Source organism: Paramormyrops kingsleyae, chromosome 1 (genome assembly GCF_048594095.1).
Source record: "Paramormyrops kingsleyae isolate MSU_618 chromosome 1, PKINGS_0.4, whole genome shotgun sequence".
NCBI lineage: Eukaryota > Metazoa > Chordata > Actinopteri > Osteoglossiformes > Mormyridae > Paramormyrops > Paramormyrops kingsleyae.
The window spans coordinates 27,037,104-27,059,227 of NC_132797.1; the positions used below are offsets into that span (position 1 = coordinate 27,037,104).

The 22,124-nt window shown below is 43.9% G+C and overlaps 1 protein-coding gene across 9 annotated transcripts in view; it reads right to left on the reverse strand.

The window, feature by feature from the left end:
* Positions 1-22,010, reverse strand: part of cc2d2a (coiled-coil and C2 domain containing 2A) — a 27,635-nt gene extending 5,625 nt beyond the window's left edge. The window contains exons 1-31 of one of the 9 annotated variants that reach the window (XM_072712718.1): positions 21,561-22,010; positions 21,250-21,331; positions 20,491-20,547; positions 19,839-19,919; positions 18,103-18,226; positions 17,666-17,733; positions 17,361-17,462; positions 16,632-16,730; positions 15,279-15,500; positions 14,727-14,886; positions 14,495-14,631; positions 14,078-14,209; positions 12,858-13,073; positions 12,121-12,227; positions 11,356-11,496; positions 10,957-11,113; positions 10,610-10,872; positions 9,894-10,071; positions 8,343-8,496; positions 8,110-8,257; positions 7,532-7,670; positions 7,241-7,444; positions 7,006-7,098; positions 6,501-6,592; positions 5,413-5,580; positions 5,138-5,243; positions 4,879-4,988; positions 1,479-1,575; positions 858-956; positions 556-732; positions 325-339 (exon numbers count right to left, since the gene is read on the reverse strand). In XM_072712718.1, coding sequence (XP_072568819.1) covers positions 325-339; positions 556-732; positions 858-956; positions 1,479-1,575; positions 4,879-4,988; positions 5,138-5,243; positions 5,413-5,580; positions 6,501-6,592; positions 7,006-7,098; positions 7,241-7,444; positions 7,532-7,670; positions 8,110-8,257; positions 8,343-8,496; positions 9,894-10,071; positions 10,610-10,872; positions 10,957-11,113; positions 11,356-11,496; positions 12,121-12,227; positions 12,858-13,073; positions 14,078-14,209; positions 14,495-14,631; positions 14,727-14,886; positions 15,279-15,500; positions 16,632-16,730; positions 17,361-17,462; positions 17,666-17,733; positions 18,103-18,226; positions 19,839-19,919; positions 20,491-20,547; positions 21,250-21,331; positions 21,561-21,574 — 3,942 coding nt within the window. In that variant the 5' untranslated portion in view covers positions 21,575-22,010. Of the gene's footprint in view, positions 1-324; positions 340-555; positions 733-857; positions 957-1,478; positions 1,576-4,878; positions 4,989-5,137; positions 5,244-5,412; positions 5,581-6,500; positions 6,593-7,005; positions 7,099-7,240; positions 7,445-7,531; positions 7,671-8,109; positions 8,258-8,342; positions 8,497-9,893; positions 10,072-10,609; positions 10,873-10,956; positions 11,114-11,355; positions 11,497-12,120; positions 12,228-12,857; positions 13,074-14,077; positions 14,210-14,494; positions 14,632-14,726; positions 14,887-15,278; positions 15,501-16,631; positions 16,743-17,360; positions 17,463-17,665; positions 17,734-18,102; positions 18,227-19,838; positions 19,923-20,490; positions 20,548-20,700; positions 20,777-21,249; positions 21,332-21,560 lie in introns of those variants that run through there. The other 8 variants (XM_023823778.2, XM_023823780.2, XM_023823779.2 and 5 more) reach the window with 8 other exon arrangements.
* Positions 22,011-22,124: the final 114 nt, after the last annotated feature.

Here is a 22,124-nt window from a genome sequence, read left to right on the forward strand (position 1 = left end):
CCAGTGTTGGCTCCTAATGACACAAATACCACATTTTCCTGCGGTTGTGCTACTGGACAGCTGCATGCAAATTAAGCCATGGGCTAGTGAACATTATGTAGGTGCACCAATCAGCACTTTTCTAATGGTTATAAAGCAGTGAAGAACTCCATCAATATCCATTTGACAGACATTAAGACAAAAAAAAAAAACAGTCCATCAATCAGTGAACCAATAGTAACGATCCATCGAATGGGTCTACCAATCAGTGAGTCAGGAATCATGGAACTGCAAGAAAACCCCACCAAAACGGGGGGCTGTTTTCTGCTGACCTAAGAGAGTTACCTTGATCTCCTTCATCTAATAATGGCAGCAGAATAGTAGGAATAAAACAACATATGAGTGACGTGATAACAGCTACCAAATATTTCAGACTTCAGGTGCTAAACATAACAGAAACACTGCACACAGGAATATTAAGTAATGCAAGAAAAGACCGCTTTACTAAAGATCACAGTCCACTGTATTACTGAAGTCACAGAGGCAGAAAGCTCAACGCAGAAAGAAAAGGCTTACTCTTTCCCTGACACTCTCCCCAGGGATGAGCTGAGGCTGGATGGTGATGAAGAGGGTGATGAAGGAGCCCTCGCTCAGGCAGCGCACTGCGTCATAGCCTCCCTCGCTGGCCAGACTACGCTCCTTACTATAGCCTAGAAGCACGGCTGGGCTCTGAACCTTGAACGTGCCATCAATCTGGAAGGAATATTTATCAGTATTCTGTAGGTATATTGACTCATTCATCTCAGCGTTATCAGTCTGCCTGTAGTGTTAAAAGGGATCTTCTCAGAACTGAGTGGGTGTATGATAGAGTGCCTTACCCTTGACTGGAGGTAGACGGTGCTGAAGGGAATCTTGACAGAGCCAAGCCAGTGCCTCTCGATTCGTGTGTGCACAGAACTGCCCCGCTCCCGCTCATCCTGTGGAAATGGGTCCATCTGTCTATATCAAGAACCAATGCCCCGACTGAATAGTAGTGCTCTGGATTCAATTACGAGTGGCTAATATGTACAACCTGTCTTTAACAAGAAAATAACCCTTCTATTGAAAAGACCGGACCAAAGACCGAGGATCTACGGCAAGAATCTCAAACTCAACCTGGGGACCACGGGCTAGGAGGTCAAACTGTTGAGCCAGAGTTAGTAATGATTAAAAAAAGATGTGGTCTGGATCTAGCTTGCAGGCCAATGCTTTGACTCTTCACATCTACTTTTAACCTTAGGGTGAGTAAATTCTCCAGTTGTCCCTGCGAGGGTGAAGTTCCCCAAGCTCTTCAGGAGAGCTTGACCCAAGTGACCAGTCAAGACATTTCTGGATGGTAGGGACATGTCTCTACCAATACTGAGGGAGTACTATCTGTGTTTAGGGGGGTGGGGGTTTGAGCTGATTTGGTTGCCACCAATGTTGAAACCAAACATAAACATAAATTGCTCCACACTGACCTCTGTTATGTCAAACACCATCTCATCGAAAATGTTTATGAAGACCTCGTCCTTCATTGACTGGAGGCTAGATGTGCTGTAGTCACCGTTGGGGGCACTGTAGGGAAGCAGGCAGTAACAATGCTGGGAGCAGATATTTTAGCCTCCACAATTCATTTATGCAGAACTGAAAAACGGAAATTTTCTCAATTTGCGAGATATATTCAGATGTCATTTTTAAAGGAATGGAAAAATATCAGATGGATGAATTAAGTACAAAAGAACCAAGACCGACGACATTATGCATTTACATGTTTGTTCTTTTTAATCTTATATCCCAATGCTAGAAAATGAATATTTAATAATAAAAATGACATTTTGTTCTATATATCCTATATATACCCAAAACAAAATTCAATCATTTGTACTGTGAATTGGTACTTCTACAATTTTACCCTTCTGTTTTCAACTCAAAAGTTAGATATGTTCTCTAGTTGCATATCCTGAGCCTATCCTTCCATTACATTTCACATTGCACAAATCATGTCAAGGCTGAATTTTTCCATTGTCTGATATCACACATACTCTGTGAACTATAGCCATTTCAGTTACTGATGTCATTAATATGCTCTAGGGAGGCATCAAGGATGAAAAGGCTATTCCAGCGAGTGTTCATACTTGCTACATACCTCGCTATAATATTCCATGTCACATATTGCAGATGCTTTTGTGCAATGGAATGTACATGTGGGGCAGATAACACATTTCAAGCATGTAGTTTATGCTACACTGATAAGAAAGTGTTCCTCACATATCTCATTTCCACCAAAATGGAGCCGGCAATGGGTTGGTTCTTGCTTGGTGCCTTTTGAGAACCTGCCTGTGTTTCCACCGGTTTCATACAAGACCATGTGTGGAATGTTAGGTCAGTAGAAATGAGAATAAAATAAAAGCTCGTGTGAATTCTGGTTGTTGGATTTATTTTGATCGGTTTGGGAATTTAAGTTTTTATAAGCTGCCTTTAAGTAATCGATGCACTCTGTCTCCATTACCAGTTCATACAGGGGCCCAGAACTGTCAAAAAACACTTCTTCATGCCTGAAAATGTCATAGTTTTTCTAAGCCTAACTCTAGCCTCAGTTTGCTAAGCCCTAAGTTGGTGGTCTTAGGATGGAAAAACAGGTTGTTGCAAAGATGGAAATGTGCTACTAAAGCAAGCTGAACTGTGGTTTCCCATCCTAGAGGGGTGCAGAACTGCCAAGAAAACACTGTTTGATGCCTGAAAATGCTATAGTTTTTCTAACCCTAACACTAGCCTCACTTTGATAACCCTAATTTACGGCCTTAGGGTGACACAACAGGCTGTTGCAAAGTAGGAAATATGCTACTAACGCAAGCTAAAGTGTGATTTCCCCTCCTACGGCTGCTCAGAACTATCATAAAAACACATTCTGATGCCTGGAAATGCCATACATTTTCTAACCCTAACCCTAGCCTCAGTTTGCTAACCCTAACTTGGGGCCTTTTGGTGAAACAGCGGGCTGTTGCAAAGTAGATAATATGCTACTTAAAGCTAGCAAATGTGTGGTTTCCTATCCTACAGGCGTCACGAACTAACAGAAAAACACATTTTCATGCCTGGAAATGCCATACTTTTTCAAACCCTAACCCTAGCCTAACCCTAACCCTAATTTGGTGCCTTATGATAAAACAACAGGCTGTTGCAAAGTAGGAAATAAGAGCATAAGAAATATACAAAACGAGACAAAGCCATTCGACCCGTCAAGCTCGTTTGGGGAGATCTCTACGAATAGCTCAGGGCTGTTGAAATCTTATCTAGCTCTGATTTACAGGAACCCAGGGTTTTAGCTTGCACTACAATAACAGAGAGACTATTCCATACTCTACACGCTTTGTAAAGAAGTGCTTTCTCAAATCCATTTTAAAATGTTTTCCCACTAATTTCTAACTATGGCCACGAGTTCTAGTATTTAAACTGATATTGAAGTAGCTATTTGGCTGAACAGCATCCAGACTTGGTAGAATCTTACAGTATATACCTGGATCATGTCCCCCCTTAGTCTCCTTTCCTCGAGGCTCAACAGATTCAGTTCCGCTAACCTCTCCTCATAAGACATTCCTCTAAGACCAGGAATCATTCTTGTAGCCCTATGTTGCACCCTTTCCAAGGCACCAATGTCATTTTTATGGTATGGTGACCAAACCTGCACACAATATTCTAGGTGGGGTCTTATCAAGGAATTGTATAATCATAGCATCACCTCCCTTGACTTATACTCCACACACCTAGAGATGTAACCCAACATCCTATTGGCCTTTTTAATTGCTTCCCCACACTGGCGAGAGTGGGACATGGAAGCATCAACATACACACCAAGGTCTTTCTCATAATCAGTTACCTTTATTTCAGTGGAACCCATAAAATATCTGTACTTTATATTTCTGCTTCCTGCGTGGATTACCTTACATTTATCTACGTTAAATTTGATCTGCCAGGTTGCTAATTAAATCAATATCCCGTTGTAGCCTCGGTGCTGCTAGTTCAGTATCTGCAACACCACCCACCTTGGTGTCATCTGCAAATTTAACCAGTTTGCTGAATGTATTTGTGCCTCAAAGAACTAGATTAGAGAATTAGATTAAACAGGACCTACCTCTCCTAAATCCATGTTGGCTATCCCTCAGAATGAAATGTTACTAGAGCAAGCTAAATTGTGGTTTCCCATCCTACAGGGTCCCAGAACCATCATAAAAACATATTTTGATGCCTGCAAATGCATACTTTTTCAAACCCTAACTCTAGCCTAAACCTAACCCTAGCTTCAGTTTGCTAACTCTAATTTGGGGCCTTAGGGTGAAACAACAGGCTGTTGCAAAGTAGGAATTATGCTAGTAATGCAACCTAAAGTATGGTTTCCCATCATACAGGGGCCCAGATCTATCAGAAAAACACATTTTGATGCCTGGACATGCCATGCATTTTCTAACCCTAGCCTCAATTTACTAAACCCTAATTCGGTGGCCTTAGGATAGAACAACAGGCTGTTGCAAAGTAGGAAATATGCTACTAAAGCAAGCTAAAGTGTGGTTTCCCATCCAATGGGGGCCCAGAAATATAATAAAAACACATTTTGATGCCTGGAAATGCCATACATTTTCTAACCCTAGCCTCAGATTGCTAACCCTAATTTGGGGCCTTAGGGTGACACAACAGACTGTTGCAAAGTAGGAAATATGCTACTAACGCAATCTACTTTCGTCTGCTTTAACGCAATATTTTTCCAGTCTCTTTGTGTGTGTGATTTTATTCGCATCTGCCGTTTTATCGCTTTCCTTTTAAGGATCGTGCAATAAATCAGTCTGAACTTTGCTGTCCACGCATCACAGTGTTGCGATCTACCTGAAGGGCAGCTCCAGCTCCTCATTCCAGCAGGGATTGGGACCATCCGCAGTCGTAGTCTGGCACACCGTCCTCTGGAATGACACCTCCACAAAGGGCCGGATCTGTGACTAGAACATATATACATTTCACGTGTATTTAAAGTTACCTTTACTTAAATCCATCTAATGCAATATCAGGAAACACAAGTGTTTGCAATTAGTAATATAATTTGGACCACGAAAGAAATAGACAAGAGGACATGTATCAAGTCCCATACTTGACTGAGAGGCCAGTCGCCCCCTTGCAAGGCACTCTGGGATGACTGTCCAGCTGCAAATGGCTCTTTGAAAGACCGTGCCGACTTGGACGCCATTGCGGGTTTGCTGGAATTTCAAGTGGCAACAGTCAGAGAACCATAGAAGTACATGATTGCTGGCCAGGAGTAATGATGTCAGAGGAGATGCGGTAATGCTATCTAGAGAGTGACTGAAGGATGTTGATGATGTTATACCCAAAGAGATACTTATACATGGAGTAACATCAGTGTCATACCTGGACAGGGGTTTACGGATGGGGATGTCATAGGCTCGGATGATGTTGACGAGAACCTTGATATCCCCATCAGACAGGTTCTGGGCGGTAACCTTCTTCCTCTCCTTCCTCTGAGGTTTCAGGGGGCGCTTGGGTTCAGCTAACTTGAACAGGTTGAGGCCCAGAACCCTGATGGTCAAATGTAGGCCGTTCATTTCTGGTTTCCAACATCCGCTCAGACCACATATACTAGGTTAGCTTTATCAAACGTTTTAAGCTTATCAAAACTCAAACAGTATTAAAGGGCTTAGCCTCAGAATAAAAATGATCAATATTTCATCTTATCTAGTAGTTACAACGGCAACACATGGAAACACTTGGAAAATACAGGTTCAACAATAATGGCACCACTTCACTGAGAGACTAGACCATAGCACAGCTAACAAAGGAATACTACAGAAGCAAAGGACCAAAAAAAGAGACAAATTCTAAACAAGGTATACAAAGAGGGCAGAAAATGAGCCTTCTCACATACCCAGGGCTCGTACCACTAAATAAACATGGCAAAGCAAACCCAGGAAAACGGAAGAAAAACAAGAGTGAAACGGGTTAAATTATGAAATACTGCACAGCATAAAATAAAAAGTCAAACGGATACAAAAAACAAGAGTACAGAGAGCAAGCAGTGACAGTCATTTCTAAAGGGGAAACCAAGCATTTCAGCTCAAAGAACTGGGACTGACTATTCCTCAGGCAAAAGATTCAGTAAACATATGTACCCCCTGAAGGCATTGTACATCAAAGGTTCCTTTGTTTGCCGAGAGTTGAAAAAATGTTGTTTTAACCTTTAAAAAGCATTACTGTGTGGCTGTTTAGCACTTTTATAATATTTACAGGCTTGGTACTGTCATTGATACTCCTGGTGCTTTCAAAACAAATCTTAAACACTGGCTGTTTGAATGTAGGGACATTAAGGGGGCTTCCAAACTAAAATATGATGATAACCAAAACTGCTCTCCTGCCAGTTCCTGGGAACTGGAACACAGGAGAGTCTGTATCAGAAAGGCAAGAATGATGGGAACATAGCAGAAAGGTTTGCTGAACTTTACCCAATGCTGGGAACCTCATCCTCCTGGACCAGATCAGACAGAATGAAGTGGTGTTTGGAGATCAGGAAGCGGTTGACAACAGACTCCTGTACCTAGGAGACGTAAAGAGTGACGCGTGTTGAAGCTTGATTGAACACATGGAGATACACATGGAGATGATTTGATGAGAAGCCAATATCAAAGATCCCATCTGGGGAAATGCTAGGATATGTTTATAAGCCAATGATACGTTTTGAATCGGAGAGTGACATGGGAAGAGGCACTACGGGGCCAATCAGCTTTCAGCTGGGGCTACTCTCCCTGTTGCTCCACCCCTTTATAGGCCCCTTTCTTCCTATTGAGAGATTTAATAGTAAATTAAACTATTGTGTACTAAGTTATACCTCACAATGTTTTTTTTTACGTTACTTAAGGACTAAGTGAAAGGAGGAAGGTGAGAAAATGAGGGAAGGAAGGAAGGATGAAAGCTAGAGTGAAGTTCCAGCCCCATGTGTCCTGCTGTCACCTTCTGCAGGTACTTAGCCACGAGGGCCCTGTGTGCATCCAGGTGATCCCTGGTGTCGATGACTTCTCCTTCCTGCAGTCTCCTCTCATAGTCCTTAGGTGATCAGGGGATTAAAGGGGAAAAAAAGCTAATCAGCAAAGCGACAAGGTTGAGTACACTGAAAACCCCCCCCCAACGAACTTGATGCATTTTAAGACCTGACTGAGAACCACTTCAACACCGGACCACAGTTCACCTGAAAGACCTTCTCAGAAACCTCACGCTCCACAGCGGGGATGTTCTTGTAGTTGCGGAACTCTGCCACCTCTTGGCTCCTCAGCGTCAGCAGCCGGAACCTCTTGGATCTCTGTAGCTCCTCGTCCGTTACAAAATTAAATTCCTCCTGAAGCTGCTCTAGGCGGAAGTAGTCAGGCATCTGCATGGACCCACTGCTGGCTACCTGCACAAAAAGAAGAGAGAAGCTTCTGGTGTAGGTGATGCATCCTCCCAGCGGGTCTCCATTGGGATTATGGGTAACCTTTCTCACCGTGAGTAGCTGCATGAGCATAGCGTTGCTGGGGTCGTTTGGGTCAAGCCGGGATTCTGCTGCCCACTTGCTTAACTTCTTCATATCACTCAGGCCCGATGCTCCGATGCAGGCGATGGCATCCATCTGCCTCAGACCACTAGGGGCCGGCAGATGTTACACCAGTTACCGAGCTACACATATAACAATTCAGTTGGATCAAGATTCTAGGGAACTGTTGTTGGACCCTTTAATGACATACTTTTCCCAAATACAATCCATCCAACTGTATGATGGTGAAATTTAACTTTTTCTTCATATAGCAGCTGTGTTTGTAAATATATATTTACCTCTTATGAATCAATATTTGAAGTTTTAAGTAAAATTTCTATCATCTAATATAGTGTTTCACAACTCAGTCCTCAATAACCCCCCCAGACAGTCAACATTTTTGTTCCCTCCCAGCTCCCAACCAATCCAGAACACCTACTACCTTGTACAGGTGTTGGGAGCTGGGAGGGAGCAAAAATGTGGACTGTCTGGGGGTCCCTGCGGAATGGGTTGAGAAACACTGCTGTATTATGTGGTGCTGGGGATACCTGCGGACACCCCATGGCTGCTGCGAGGTGGGCGGGGCCAGGGGGACGTCATTATTGTCCACGGCCCAGGAGATACAGCAGGACAGCTTCCCAGAGGTGAGAAGGGTGAGTTTGTTGCTGCCGTCCACCTCAAAGGAGAATGGTACATCTGGGAGTGGAGAGAGACGTGATGAGACAGCACATGGTTCATGAATGTGAGGTAGAGACGGTCAGGGTTGGGCGGCTGTCCATACCACTGCCAACACCCTCGTGGTCAAAAGCCACCCTCTGGCTGCTTCCAAACTCCAGCTCCTGGAAGGGGGCGGAGCCTGTCAGGACGGTGGTATCTGGGAGGGGCACAAATACCTCTGCCAGCAAAGAGGAAGAGGAGCCCACCACCTCAAACACCTGTATGCAGGGAGGAAGGAGGACAGGTGGAGAACCACATTGATATAGGAGGCCATAACATAAGTGTTCTTTACATTCTGTATCACAGATCTAGCTTGTTAACCACTACTCTGCCTGCCGTCCTCCACTGGCTTTACTGGGTATGGGATGGAAATCAACTCTTAAGTTCCATCTGTGACAAAAGGTCATTTTTGTTGCTATCATTATTTTACATACCACTTCTGCCGTTCTGGTTATTAGATGAATAAACTGCAAAAGGTGCTGTATGCATGTGCAGCAAGTAGGTTGGCGAATGCAGAAGAGACAGAAGGTAAACTGAGGTGGTTAATGCCAATTTGTGTATCTCATTTGTTTCATTAAATTTTATCTCAACAAGTCCTGCCAGAGAATATCTAGATTCCACTGCTTTCTGGTAATGAACTTTACTTGCCTGGCTCTTCTCCCTGAGCTATGGACCATGTCACTCTCTGCTTGGGTCCTGTCTGAACCTAACCTCCCTGATGAGTTTGGCATAAGAGCACCTCATGTTAAATCCTTTAGACAGGAATACACTATCATGAAAAAATTCACACAACTTGGTGGATATATATACAGCTCTGGAAAAAGTAAGAGACCACAGCATAATTTTTTGTTTCACTCATTTCTCAATTTATGGGTGTGTCTGTGTAAAATATAAATTTGTTTTGCAAACTACAGCCTGGTTCTTCGCTGCTTCTCATTAATGAAGGGCTTCTTCCTTGATTTATAGGACTTCAGACCTGCTTCTAGGAGCATAATACGAATTGTCCAAGCAGTGCACTTCAAGCCTGAATATGACGTACCCAATTATTTTGGAAGGTCACTTGATGTCATCCTGCGATTCATGAGACTGCTGGATAAATTGACAATCATCTCTGGCATTAGAAAGTTGCTTCTGCCCTCTACCTGGCTGGTTTCTGGTCATTCCCAGTATCTCCTGCTTCACCTTCCTCTTGTGTACTGCGGTCCAAGAAATTCTGAACCTGGAAGCACCCTGCTGCTCAGTGTAGCCTTCTGCCAGCAGAACCGGGATTAAACCAGTATTTAAAAATGCAGATTTGTTTAAAAATATAAAGTGGTCTCTTAATTTTTTCCAGAGCTGTAATTTTTTTTGAAACAGACACTTTTGTCCAAGGCAACATATTTTTTGAGAAAGCAGTGTTAGACAGTCCCAGGAGCAATAAGGGACTAAGGGTCTTGTTCAAGGATACAAGGACCAATCACTCTGCCGACGCTGGGATTTTACCCAACAACCATCTGATCACAAGCACAGTGTCCCACCACACTGAGCCACATACCACCTCCATTTTAATGCAATCAGTTAACCTGGAAAGATATATCTACAGTAAAAGAAATAGGCCAGGGTGCAGCTTTCACACCTGCAGCCGGACGCTCTCAGGCCAGTTCACGATCTTCAGGTTAAATATCTGACCAAAGTGGACCCTGAAGTCCGAGCTCAGCGTCCGCCGGTCCGTCCTGGAGACCTCTTTGTCATTGTAGAGCACCTTCACAAGTAGGGAACGCTTGGAGATGTCCTCCCGCCGGGCAATCTCCCCCCTGTAGCAGAGCGGAGCCAACACTTTGTTAGAAAGCAAGGCATGATGGGAACCTCCAAACTAACATTTCAAACTAGAGTATAATCCCACTATACTCAGTAGGGTCCCACTGACTGACTGTACTGCTCCTGAGCAGGGGAAATTCTAGGATTTTTTTAAGGTGGTGGTGGGGGGGGGGGGGGACATAAGAAGGGCCATCATTCAAGCAGATGGACCAGCCTTATATTTAGCGAATGACATGTTAGGAATAGGTGAGTGACAGGCAAGGGGGCACTCTGGGGGCCAATCAGCTTAAAGCTGGGGCCAGTGCCCCTGTGGCCCCGCCCCTATATACTGCCCACAATTCCTCAAACAGAAGGTCATTCCTTCATACTTCGAGTTTTTATAGTAAATAAAAATACTGTCAGGCGAGTTTATACCTATAGAAGAATGTAAAGACACTTAAGGACATGAGAAGGGAGGAAGGAGTGAGAATCAAACATACTGCAGTTTCCTGAGATACCTGTGCTCACATGTGTCACACACACTGCCCCCCTCACCTGGGACACTGCTCTGTGGGCGTGATGCTACCACTCAGACTGATCTCCGGCACCAGCACAGGCTCTCCTGGCCTCCTGCGCCACCTGCTGGCTCTCTCCCGCACCTGCTGCTCCGCAAGCGCCCAGTCCTGTTTCTCTGGTAGCTCTGGCTTTGGAGGCTCGTCCCCTAAAAATTCTTCCTCTTGCTCTTCTTCCTCCTCCTCCTCCTCCTCCTCCTCACCATCATCACGCATCTTTGCCTTTTTCTTCTTCTTCCTGGCCTTCTAAACAGGAAGCAGTGTGCCTGTTAGTGAGGCCAAGCCAAAAATCGCAGAAACAACTGCATCGCCACCTGTAGGGGCTTTTACCTGCTTCCTTCTCCAGGTTCTCCACTCCTCATGCTGCTGGCTGTACTGTTCCATCTTTCTCTGGTACTCATCCTCAAATTCTCCCTTCAGCTCTGCCAGCTCTGTTTGGATCTCTGCCTCGAAGCCCTGCTCATCCTTTTGCAGCTCAACAAGCTCTCTGTTCACGCAAAGAAACATCAATTACAGTAACAGTTAGCATGAAGCTAACACCACACTACTGTAACACTGTTAGCATGAGGCTAACACCACACTACTGTAACACTGTTAGCATGAGGCTAACACTGCATTACTGTAACACTGCTATCATAAAGTTTAGTTAGAATGTATTACGGTAAAGTTGTTGGCACAATACTCAGTAATCCTGCTTGACTTCATAGCTGACCAACAGCTGAGCATCACCTCCTGAGGTGAAGTTTATACGCCGTGTTGGTGAACCTCTGGAACTCTCTCAGGGCTTTCATCTCCTTCCAAACCTTCACGATGCTCTTCAGCAAAGTTCTGTCCTTCTCCTGCTCTGTGTTCCGCAGGATCCTAGTGTTCCTGTCAACCAAGTCAGGTGATGATTCACATTAAGTCACATCACACAGGGGCTGGTTTTAGTCACACGGGGTGGGGTGACATTTGACTTGGTTTGCTGACCGCCTCATGATCTCTTCGCCACTCAAGAGTCACAATATCTTATTTATTTGACCTGTGACATGTTTATAATTTATTAATGAATCTGGCCAGCAACCTTATTCCGCTAATAAGCTGGCAAGTTGTTTCACTGCCCGCACCGGCAATATTAGACAAAACTATATCAATTATGGATTAAATTTTCCAGGTATGATGAAAGTTTAGACATGATAGCCTGTCCCACTTTCGCTGACATTACCAGGTTCCAAATTCTGAGAGTAACTTTTCTGTGGTGTCGTGTTGGAGCTGTTTTTTCTGGCCCGGAGCCAGTTTTTTTTTTATGGTGGAAATACACGGAACCTGTTCTAGATTGGGAAAATGCCTGGCACCAGCTCCGGCACCGGGTTGGTGGAAACGAGGCAAAAGTGGACCCAGTTAATACACATAATTTTTAAAAAATTGGGTTTTTTGTTTTAGTTTGACTGCATCTACTAACAATACTGATATTGAGGTGTCAAAGACCAAAACCAGGAATCACGCAACACCTACTTCACTTCCTCTTTGTACTCCACTATCCTCTGCCGCATGGCCATGCTCCGGCCCTGCTCACCATGAAGATCCTTGATGTTACGGAGAGCATTCCTCAGTCCATTCAGCTGATGCAAATGGGGACAGATGTCAGCAGACAAAAGATAAGATGTGGCTCAACACACACATCAGTAAGTAGACCAATCAGATACCACATGCAGACTGACCAGGCCACATCTATTATCTAAGAATTTCCTGAAGTAGCCGTTCAATCATTCACTTGTCTACAGCATTTCAAGTGCATTTATACTGTTCCCTGTAAGGTAAGCCTGGCCCTCATACACTTTGACATGTGACCCAAAACCAGACAGAAATGCTGGAGTGTTCTACAACTGGCCACATGAAGGTGCCAGAGAGCAGTATCCATTATTATAATTATACTATATTAAAGGCAAAAATCAAATACTAAAATGTAAACTAAACACTAATGGTTTCCAGTGATGCTCTGACAATGATAGACCAGAAATGCAAGTCTTAGCTTTGAAAATATTTTGTTTTGAATTCACAATTTAAATTTGAATTTATTTAGTAGATGCTTTTATCCAAATCGATGTCCTGGACTCCTCAGTCCCTGGAGTAACTGAGCTACACACCGCTCCCATTATTCACTCATAACTACGCGTTTTCCCTTGTGAGCAGCCTGGAGCGCCAGGTGAAGCCACACAGGTGTGAGGGGAGGGAGGAGTGGCGATCGGCACCTTGTCCGTCAGAAGGCCTGTCAAGTTGCGGCTCTGCCGGGCCAGGTGCTGGTCGTACAGCTGCGCCAGCCGGGCCCCCAGCACGTGCTCGCGGCTAAAGAGTGGGTGGTGGGAGAAGATGAGGCCTGCCACGTCCACGTCCAGCTGGCAGTGCCTATGCCCTTCCCCAGGCCCCGCCCCCGGGATGTAGCGGCCCGCGTGCTTGGACTTCAGCGCCTGCCGGAGGGATGACAACACCCAAGAGATCGAGTGACACCAAGCAATTGACCAGCTGCTCGACAAAACAGCTGACGAAACTGATCAGCCAATCACAGCCCTCCACAATTAAATGTACACCAGGAAGTTTCATGCCTAGTGATCTACTGATGAGGATTTTAGGCGATAGAATAAGTGAAATAATTTTGTCTAATATTACCAATATATCGATAACCAGCTAACCTCTGAGCTCCACTAATCTGCAGTCAAAGTCGGTGACGCTGTTTCTTAAGATCCTAACATACAACGCAGGCAAAGAGACATCAACGGAATAGGACAGACTTTGGAGACAGTAATGAGATTATAAGAGGTGAATGGGCCAATAAAATTCCTCATCCTCCACTATAGAAAATGGCTGATTGTCTAATGCAGTCATTTCCATTATTTCAAGAACTATGACTTCAGATCTTGCGCTGCTAACTTTGAATATTGACTGACATCTACATGTCATCTGGCAATATCGACCAAGACAAAATTTATGCTTTGGTTTTTAACAAACCTCAGCTGATACGATTATGTTAACCTATATATCGTGCATCTTTAATCACACCCAAAGATACCCAAAGGTACTTGGAGCTTGCAAATGACCCCCAGCTCCACAGCAGATTAAAAATCAATTTTTTACAGCAAAAAAATCTATTCCTTTACGCAATGCCTGCTCAAACCGTCACCTCCCATGCAGTGCACTTGCTGTCCCCTCCAAGGACTTCATCAGACACATGGAAGCACTTTCATTCAGACAAATATTAATGGCCATTAATCCTTGCCTGGCATCAGTCAGCCCCTGGAGGGGAAGACAGTCGTCCCTTTTCCTAAAGGGTGGATCTTGTGGGGACTCTGCTTGTTCAGGCGGTGGAGCTGGTGGAATCTCACCTTTCTACAGATGTCTCAGGCAGCAGTGTCTCTGCTACCAAACGCAGTATCTTTGGTAGTGACGAAGCAGAGACACCGAGTACCAGACCTACCTTCCTGTACACAGTCTGCAGGGCGGGGTCCAGGTCCCCCTCCAGGCTGAACAGGGGAGGCCGAGTAGGGGACTGCTTGATGGGGTCGGGCAGAGCCTGCACTCTGCCGTCATCTCCAAACCACTTTTTACCCTAAAGGTAAACAAACATAATCATTGTAATCCAGCAATAAGTTACATTTAGCTTTTTATTTTGTTATTTAGCAGATGCTTTTATCCAAAGCGAAGTACAACTGAGAAAGCAGGGTCAGACAGACACTGGAGCAACTGGGGCTTAAGGGCCTTGGACAGGGACCTTCACCCTGGGATCTGAAGAAGCAACATTCTGTCATTCTGAACTGAGCAGCAAGAGATCAACTGTAAAAGGGCATGTAAAAGACCCAAAAGGTATGGGAAGCCTAAGGGCAGGTTCAGGTACCTCATCCTGCTGCAGGATGCGGTTCTCCAGGATGTTCTGGTTCACCCGGGACATGGGCGGCCTCTCCCCCACATAGAGACCTTCATCCTCCATGTAGCGCGGCTGCATGTTCTCGGGCACCTTGCTGGAGGCCGGCACTGAGGCAGACACACACACACACACACACACGTACAGTGAAAGAAAGGAAGCAGGAGTCTCTGTATGTTTGAAAAGCAGGCATCTTATCCACTACCTGTCCTCAGACTGGGCGTGAAGAGGACCTCACTCTCCCTCTGCACCCGGGAGTGGTACCCCACATAATCTACCGCCTTCACCTCCAGGAAATCCTGGGCCGTCTGGTCAATGATGAACAGCTCGCTGCCCTGGTCCCCCACAAGGGGTGCATCTTCATCCTGAGACACATCCATGCCCATCACGGTGAATGTAGCACAGCACACACACACACACACACAGACACCACATCCTCCAAAAGTTGCTTCTCAAATTCCTAACCCAACCAAAAAGCATGATCACATTCACTAAAGGGTGTTTTTCACAATCTGACAGTAAGAGGACACCCTCAGTGATTAATGACATCAGACTGTTGTGCACATCTAAATACATCAGCCGACAGTGCCTGCAAAGATGGCCGCCAGATGTTTCCCTCCATTGCTTCTAGAGGCATATTCAGGTCATTACAACTGTAAATAATTTTAATCAATCATCACTCTTCATTCAGTCCATTTCAGTATATCCCATTTAGCAATTCAGGTCTATCAGCTAGCCCCCACGAAACGCCCCTTACCCTGCCCTCTTCCTGTTCTTCTTCCTGTTCCGCTCCTGCTTCCTCCTCTTCTCGGTGGCTGTCGCCTTCCTCCTCCTCCTCCTCCTCTTCCTCCTCTGCCCTGTCCCGCCTTCTGGACTTCCTTTTTTTTTGGTGTTTCACAGGTTCCTCTTGGGGTTCGGGGTCAAAGTTGAAGGTGAAGAAGTTGTAAGCCATCTCCGCTGTAGGCAACCCTGTCTCCATCTGTGGGTTTGGGACATTGCCGCCGCTGCGGTCATCATCATCATCATCATCATCATCATCACCACCACCACCGTCATCAGGATCAGTAACATCCTCTCATTGTTCTTTTTAATTTAGGTGATGGTGACTTGAAAGTAACACACACAGTCATATCCACCAAACCCAGTGTTTCTCAATGCAGTCCTTGGGGACCCCCCAGTCTACATACTTATTCCCTCCCAGCACCCCTGAACCAAACAATGAAGAACAACTCAAATAATCAAGAACACTAGTACAGGTGAGTTGTGATAATCTCACTGATCCATATTACCCATATGACCTCCCGATAATGTAACATCTTGTTGTGATAATGTCACTGATCCATATTACCCATATGACCTCCCGATAATGTAACATCGTGTTGTGATAATCTCACTGATCCATATTACCCATATGACCTCCCGATAATGTAACATCTTGTTGTGATAATCTCACTGATCCATATTACCCATATGACCTCCCGATAATGTAACATCTTGTTGTGATAATCTCACTGATCCATATTACCCATATGACCTCCCGATAATGTAACATCTTGTTGTGATAATCTCACTGATCCATATTACCCATATGACCTCCCGATAATGTAACATCTTGTTGTGATAATGTCACTGATCCATATTACCCATATGACCTCCCGGTAATGTAACATCTTGTTGTGATAATGTCACTGATCCATATTACCCATATGACCTCCCGGTAATGTAACATCTTGTTGTGATAATGTCACTGATCCATATTACCCATATGACCTCCCGATAATGTAACATCTTGTTGTGATAATCTCACTGATCCATATTACCCATATGACCTCCCGATAATGTAACATCGTGTTGTGATAATCTCACTGATCCATATTACCCATATGACCTCCCGGTAATGTAACATCTTGTTGTGATAATCTCACTGATCCATATTACCCATATGACCTCCCGGTAATGTAACATCTTGTTGTGATAATCTCACTGATCCATATTACCCATATGACCTCCCGGTAATGTAACATCTTGTTGTGATAATGTCACTGATCCATATTACCCATATGACCTCCCGATAATGTAACATCGTGGTGAGGGGTAGGGAGGTGTGTACCTCTGCTTTTTGTCTCACTCTGTGCGCCACATCTTGAAACTTCACTCTGGCTGCAGTGGACAGGTCCCCCGCCTCCCGACTTAAGAGTCCTGGGTCTGTCTGGGGGGGGCACTAATTTTTAACATAGAACGTTATCTCTGAAAAGTGACAAACACCCCGTGGTCAGCAGAGCCCTGACACTCAGGAGTCAGAAAGTTTTTTTTTTTTTTATATAGCAGGAAATTGCAGAAAATCTTTGTCTTCTGAAGGCTGGCAAGACATCACTCCTTCCCAACTAAACTTCCTGGAGAATAGCCCACATATACTTTCCATTAATGTCTGAGGAATGTGGGAGAAGAGCAGCAGGGATCTCTCTGCATGTCTGCACTCATCCACATACAAGCCTGGCCATTTCTGAGGTCCGACGTCATTTAAGCAGGCGGACATGCGACTAACATCCTTCGGTTTGGCCAAGAGAGATTTCGTTCCATTATTATTGTGCTTAGCAGATGCTTTTATTCAAAGTCCTTCATATTTGACCCTTTTGCTATAGCTCTGTTTACTAAACTGCACTCATTCAGTTTAATAATCCAGACTAAGGATCTTTCTCAGTAAGTAGTCTTCTTGAGACTTGAACCTACAACCTTTTGGCTATCAATGCATTTCAGTTGATGCCCAAAAGCAGAATGATGAACAATACTGAGGTCTGACAACATGAAAGTGTGAGAGAGAATTGGAGGTTGCCCTCACCTCAACATCGAACCTAGTGAGGGTCTCTCTGTCCCGGAGACTCTGCAGGCAACTGGTTGGCTCCGACAAGGCCTCCTGCTGTAGGAGGGTCTCTGCCTTGGACTGAGTGCAATGTAGCCAATCAGAGCCCCAATTAGAACATACATCATATCCTGTATAAGTCCCAGAGAATTGAGATTGACAGTCCTAGAGTAAGTCTAGTAAAGCAGAAGTGCTTGTGCTGATTGTGACGAAAAGGCCATATCATATAGTGTATTACACAGTAAGCTATTGTGCTGGGACGGGTGGCGGGGGGGTCGAAATACCCTGGCAGCTTTCAGCTTTTCCGCCACACGTCGCCTGAGAGGGGTCTCTACAGGTAGGGGGGGCAGATCTGAAATATGGGGTGGTGAGAGAGAGAAACTAATTCATCATAATTTTTCATGGATGCTTTACTTGAGCAATCAGTAGTTTGAGTTCCTTATAGCAGGCAGGAGATACGGCCTTCAAAATCATCCAGCTCAGCACAACATAAATTATACAGACACTCAATGTCTTAGCCTACACGTTGAACCATTTCTTTTTTTGTACTTTTTTGTGATTATTATAAATTCAAGCAGGAGGTTATGTTTGCCTGCTAGGTTGTCCGATTAAATAATTCATCCATACAAATACTCAGATGTTCAGATGAACTGAGAAACATCATGATCTTTCAGAACAATGTGTGGTCTGATTGGGGGAGTGGGAATGTGTAACACCCCACCTCTCTGGGTATGCCAAGTGGAGCGGGGCTTGGTTACTGAATCCAGAGGTTCCCCAACCTCAGAGAGCTCTGTCCCCATTGGCTGTTCACCCCGGGTTGCTTCTGCAGTTGTGTCCGACAGAAGCTACAGGGTCAAAGGTCAAGGTTGAAGTTTCCCCACTCTAACATTTCCACATGTGGAAATCAGTGTTAATTTCATAGATGAACACTATGACAAAAGTTATTCAACAAAGCAATTTTTTAACTGATGAAAATGAGATAATAAAATAAAATAAAAAAATTGGTTCCCGGCCCCCAAAAATTACACCTGAATATATGTTTTTTTTTAGCATTTAAACACAACATGAATCGGATAAAACAAGAAGAGCATATACTGTACTAAACACATCAAAGCACATTTATCAAAACAGTAATTTGTAAAGTAAGAAAATAAATGTATCCAAACAATGTGTAAAGTTAAAAAAACAATGTGTCCTGCCCCGATCGTCCGCTCCTTCCGCGTGTCACGCCCCCTCGTTAACTCCATGTGGAATCCCCGAGTGATCAGCTGTTTCTGGCTGTTGTCATTAGTCCTCTGTATTAGTCCAGTTCAGTCATTGTATTGTCTGTCTGCATTTTGCCTGCCTTACCTGTAATTAAACCCTGTATTCCCCGATACCCTGACGTCTGCGCCTTTGTCTCCGTTCCATCCCCACTCGGCATGACAATATTATTATAATTAAATGTATTCATGGTTTATTATTAATATTAAAATAATGAATAAGAAATCTTTATTTTTAAATGTATTTTATTATATAATAATAATTACTGTTACTGTCTATCATTGTCTAAATGTATTTTTACTGTCTAAATATTTGTATTCAGCTAGTGTAAACATGCACGATGCTATCACAGCGAATTCGAGGCTAAGACTGAAGCGTTACCCTTTATTTCCGCTGAGAGACGTGCCGCGTGACTCATCTTCCCGCGCATACAAGTTATCTTAGGTCGGCGTTCACGGTTTGACTTCTGAGATTCTTGATCGAGTTCTAGGTCATTTTTTTTCGAACTGGCTGGTTCGACTTTTAAGAAATTCGAGTTCTAATGAGTTTGAGAACTGAGGTACCACTGTACTGACACTTCAACAAATAAAAACAAGATGAAAATGTCAGGAAGAGATGCATTTCAAAGTGATCCAATCGGAAGTAGTATCTTTAGTTAGTGTTGCCTGTAGTTGCACACGATTGGACAACACTGATCTAACTGGCTTCAAGCCAGTGAACCGAGCTATTCTGTCTCTAAATTCTGTTTGTAAACTCATTATTCCTGTGCTAGGCTTGGGCAACATTTATCGTCGGGGACCATATAATCACTAGACTGTATGAAATGTTGGATTTCACCCAAGCCTAGTCTATGCCACGATAGGCTTCAGGCAAAGGAAAAAAAAACATACTGACATATGGATAAATTTCACATGTGATGTGAAAGAAAAGCCAAATGCAAGCTGTGAGGAGCAATAATAATGAAGATAAACATCACAAACCTGACACACGATTAAATGAGTAGAAAGAAATAGTTGATTTTTCTTTTAATGTGTTTGAAATGTTCAGTCAGGAACTGAACTAAGTGTTGCAATAAGCACAACCCAATTGGTTTTTTTCCACTAGTATGATACTTGATTACTTTTTTTAAGAGAGAAGTGAGGGACTACAGTCTACAAAACAGACTACAGTCTACAAAATAGAGGACTGACTCACCTTCCTCCTCCTCCTCATCCTCTGTGCCTTCAGAGTCTGCTTCAAAGTTGTCACTTGCTGCTCCTGGCTTCCAGACAATTCCTGCTTAAGAACAAGGGAGCAGAGAACAAAAAGTAAAATAAAAAATAGAAAATAAAAACTGCACTTCAGTGCGAGTATATCCACAAGATAAAAACCTGTACTTATCAACAACTGTACTGTGACTTAAAAATCAATATCATAAAAAAACATCTGGGCGAAAATGTTCTGGAAAACATATTAATCAGGACCATTTGGAAGAAAGATTTAAATTTCAAATACAGATAGTCAGAGTTAATTAAATTAAGAAATATGCATTATTTCCGATCCTCACTGGCAAACCTTCCCCAAGCACCCCAGACTGCATAATAAATCTCATACTGCTGACATCATACATAACAAAAATATGACGGAAGTTGGATTTAAAAAATGTATTTGACCTGAACTACCTCGTCTGTACTCACCCTGTCCGCACGGGTTTTCTAGCAAATTCTCAAATATGCACTTGGCATCATACTTATAGAATATTGCACGGCACGTTCACACTTTTCCACACAAAAGGACGGCTGGAGGAGGCCCTTGTCATCGTCAGGAAAATCGCAACCGGCCACTCCGCGGTTTCACAGCGACTCACCTCCACCTCCGTCCGTCCCCTGTCCCTGCTCATCTCCATTTCCGTGGTGACCAGAGCCTGTAATGCAGACCGAAGTCAGGCACGGAGCGCTTCGCTTTGACTGATCCGGCGCGGCTTCCGACAATTCCGGCACGTGAACCTGCGCGCGCGCGCGCTACCCTGCATGACCTGCGCAGACTTGTTGAATCAAAGCCTCCGTCCTCTGCTCACCTGCTCACTGAAATACCTCAACTTATTCTCTCTGGGTCCCGTGTCTGTGCCATTCTCTGCATGCAAGTGCCTTTCTCTGTAACATGCATTGCAAACTTCATGATGATGTTATGATTTATTAGAAGAAGTTATATGTTTTTTAAAAGTATTGATTTATTTATTTGCATTTTTTCAAATGCTAAATTATGAAACAAATTATCTTTCATTTCTTGCGTGGGCTGAGGTGTTTAGTAGTAGGACAATTCAATTCAGTTAATTTTCATATAGCGGTTTCCGCAAGAGTCGCCCCAAGGCGCTTTACATGGATGTGATACATTACACAATGATTAAGACAGAATAATACAAAAACAGGGAAAATTGAACACAAAGAAAAAATGCCAGATGATAAAACGATAAGATTAATTGTGGAGATTAGGCTGAGGGCGTTTCCTGTTTATCCAGGGATTTACATCAAATGGCCTTATCTAGCAGCGAACATGGAAGGTGTGGCAATATTTTATACAACTATGAGCAAATCACGGCATCTTCCTTGAAGTCCAGACGCTTTACCTGCGTATCCACGTCGTCTTTGCTTTTAGCCAAAGATTCCTGCAAAGCTCTCCGCTTCTTCCTAATTTTCTCCCGAAGATCGCTGGAAAAGGACAGTTTTGTCAATTTGATCATTTTCAAGCAAAACGAATGAATGCGATTGTGCTATTTGTTGCATGTGATTTGATTTGTTGAGCAAATCAACATACGTCAAACGATGCAGGGCTTTGTGCAACCAGCCAAGGGCCACAAAAGCATTATTTGTAATTTCTGAAAATCGTTTAAGCTAGTCCTGTCGTACAAAATGATTCTCAAAATACGATGCCACCTACCTTGGCGAAGCCATTATATGAGGGGATGTATGAAAGGCTCAGAACTAATGCTTGAACTACTTGAGGCAAGTTGAACTTAAAGTAAGTTACGCGACATGAATTCCATCCCCATTCAATTCGCTTTTCTTTTGGCTAAACACGGTGGGACCAGCAATCCGACAACAATCAATAAGGGAAGTAAAACTCCAATATCTAAATTACAGAGTATAACCGAATGGTTCACCCGCCGGCGAGATTATATTTTATAGCTAGATCACTATGCAGTGTAGCGGCTCGGACATCCTGTAAATCAGAAGTTCAAGTAAAAAACAACTTAAATTTCCTTATCTGCCCACTAAAGGCGCAAACATAATGCGGCTGTTTTTTATTCGTTACTGTAAATTCGGCAATCCGAGGACGCCAGCTTCGGCTGCTTAGTAACGAGAGGAACGCCAGCCCGACCGCGCATGATCCGAGGCGGCGGGACCAGTGATGCGGCCACCTCCTCTCCTCATTCAAGCGGCCGCGTGCCAATCACGGTGCTCTACTGACGTAACCCCCCCCTTCTACGGTGGCTCAGAGTAC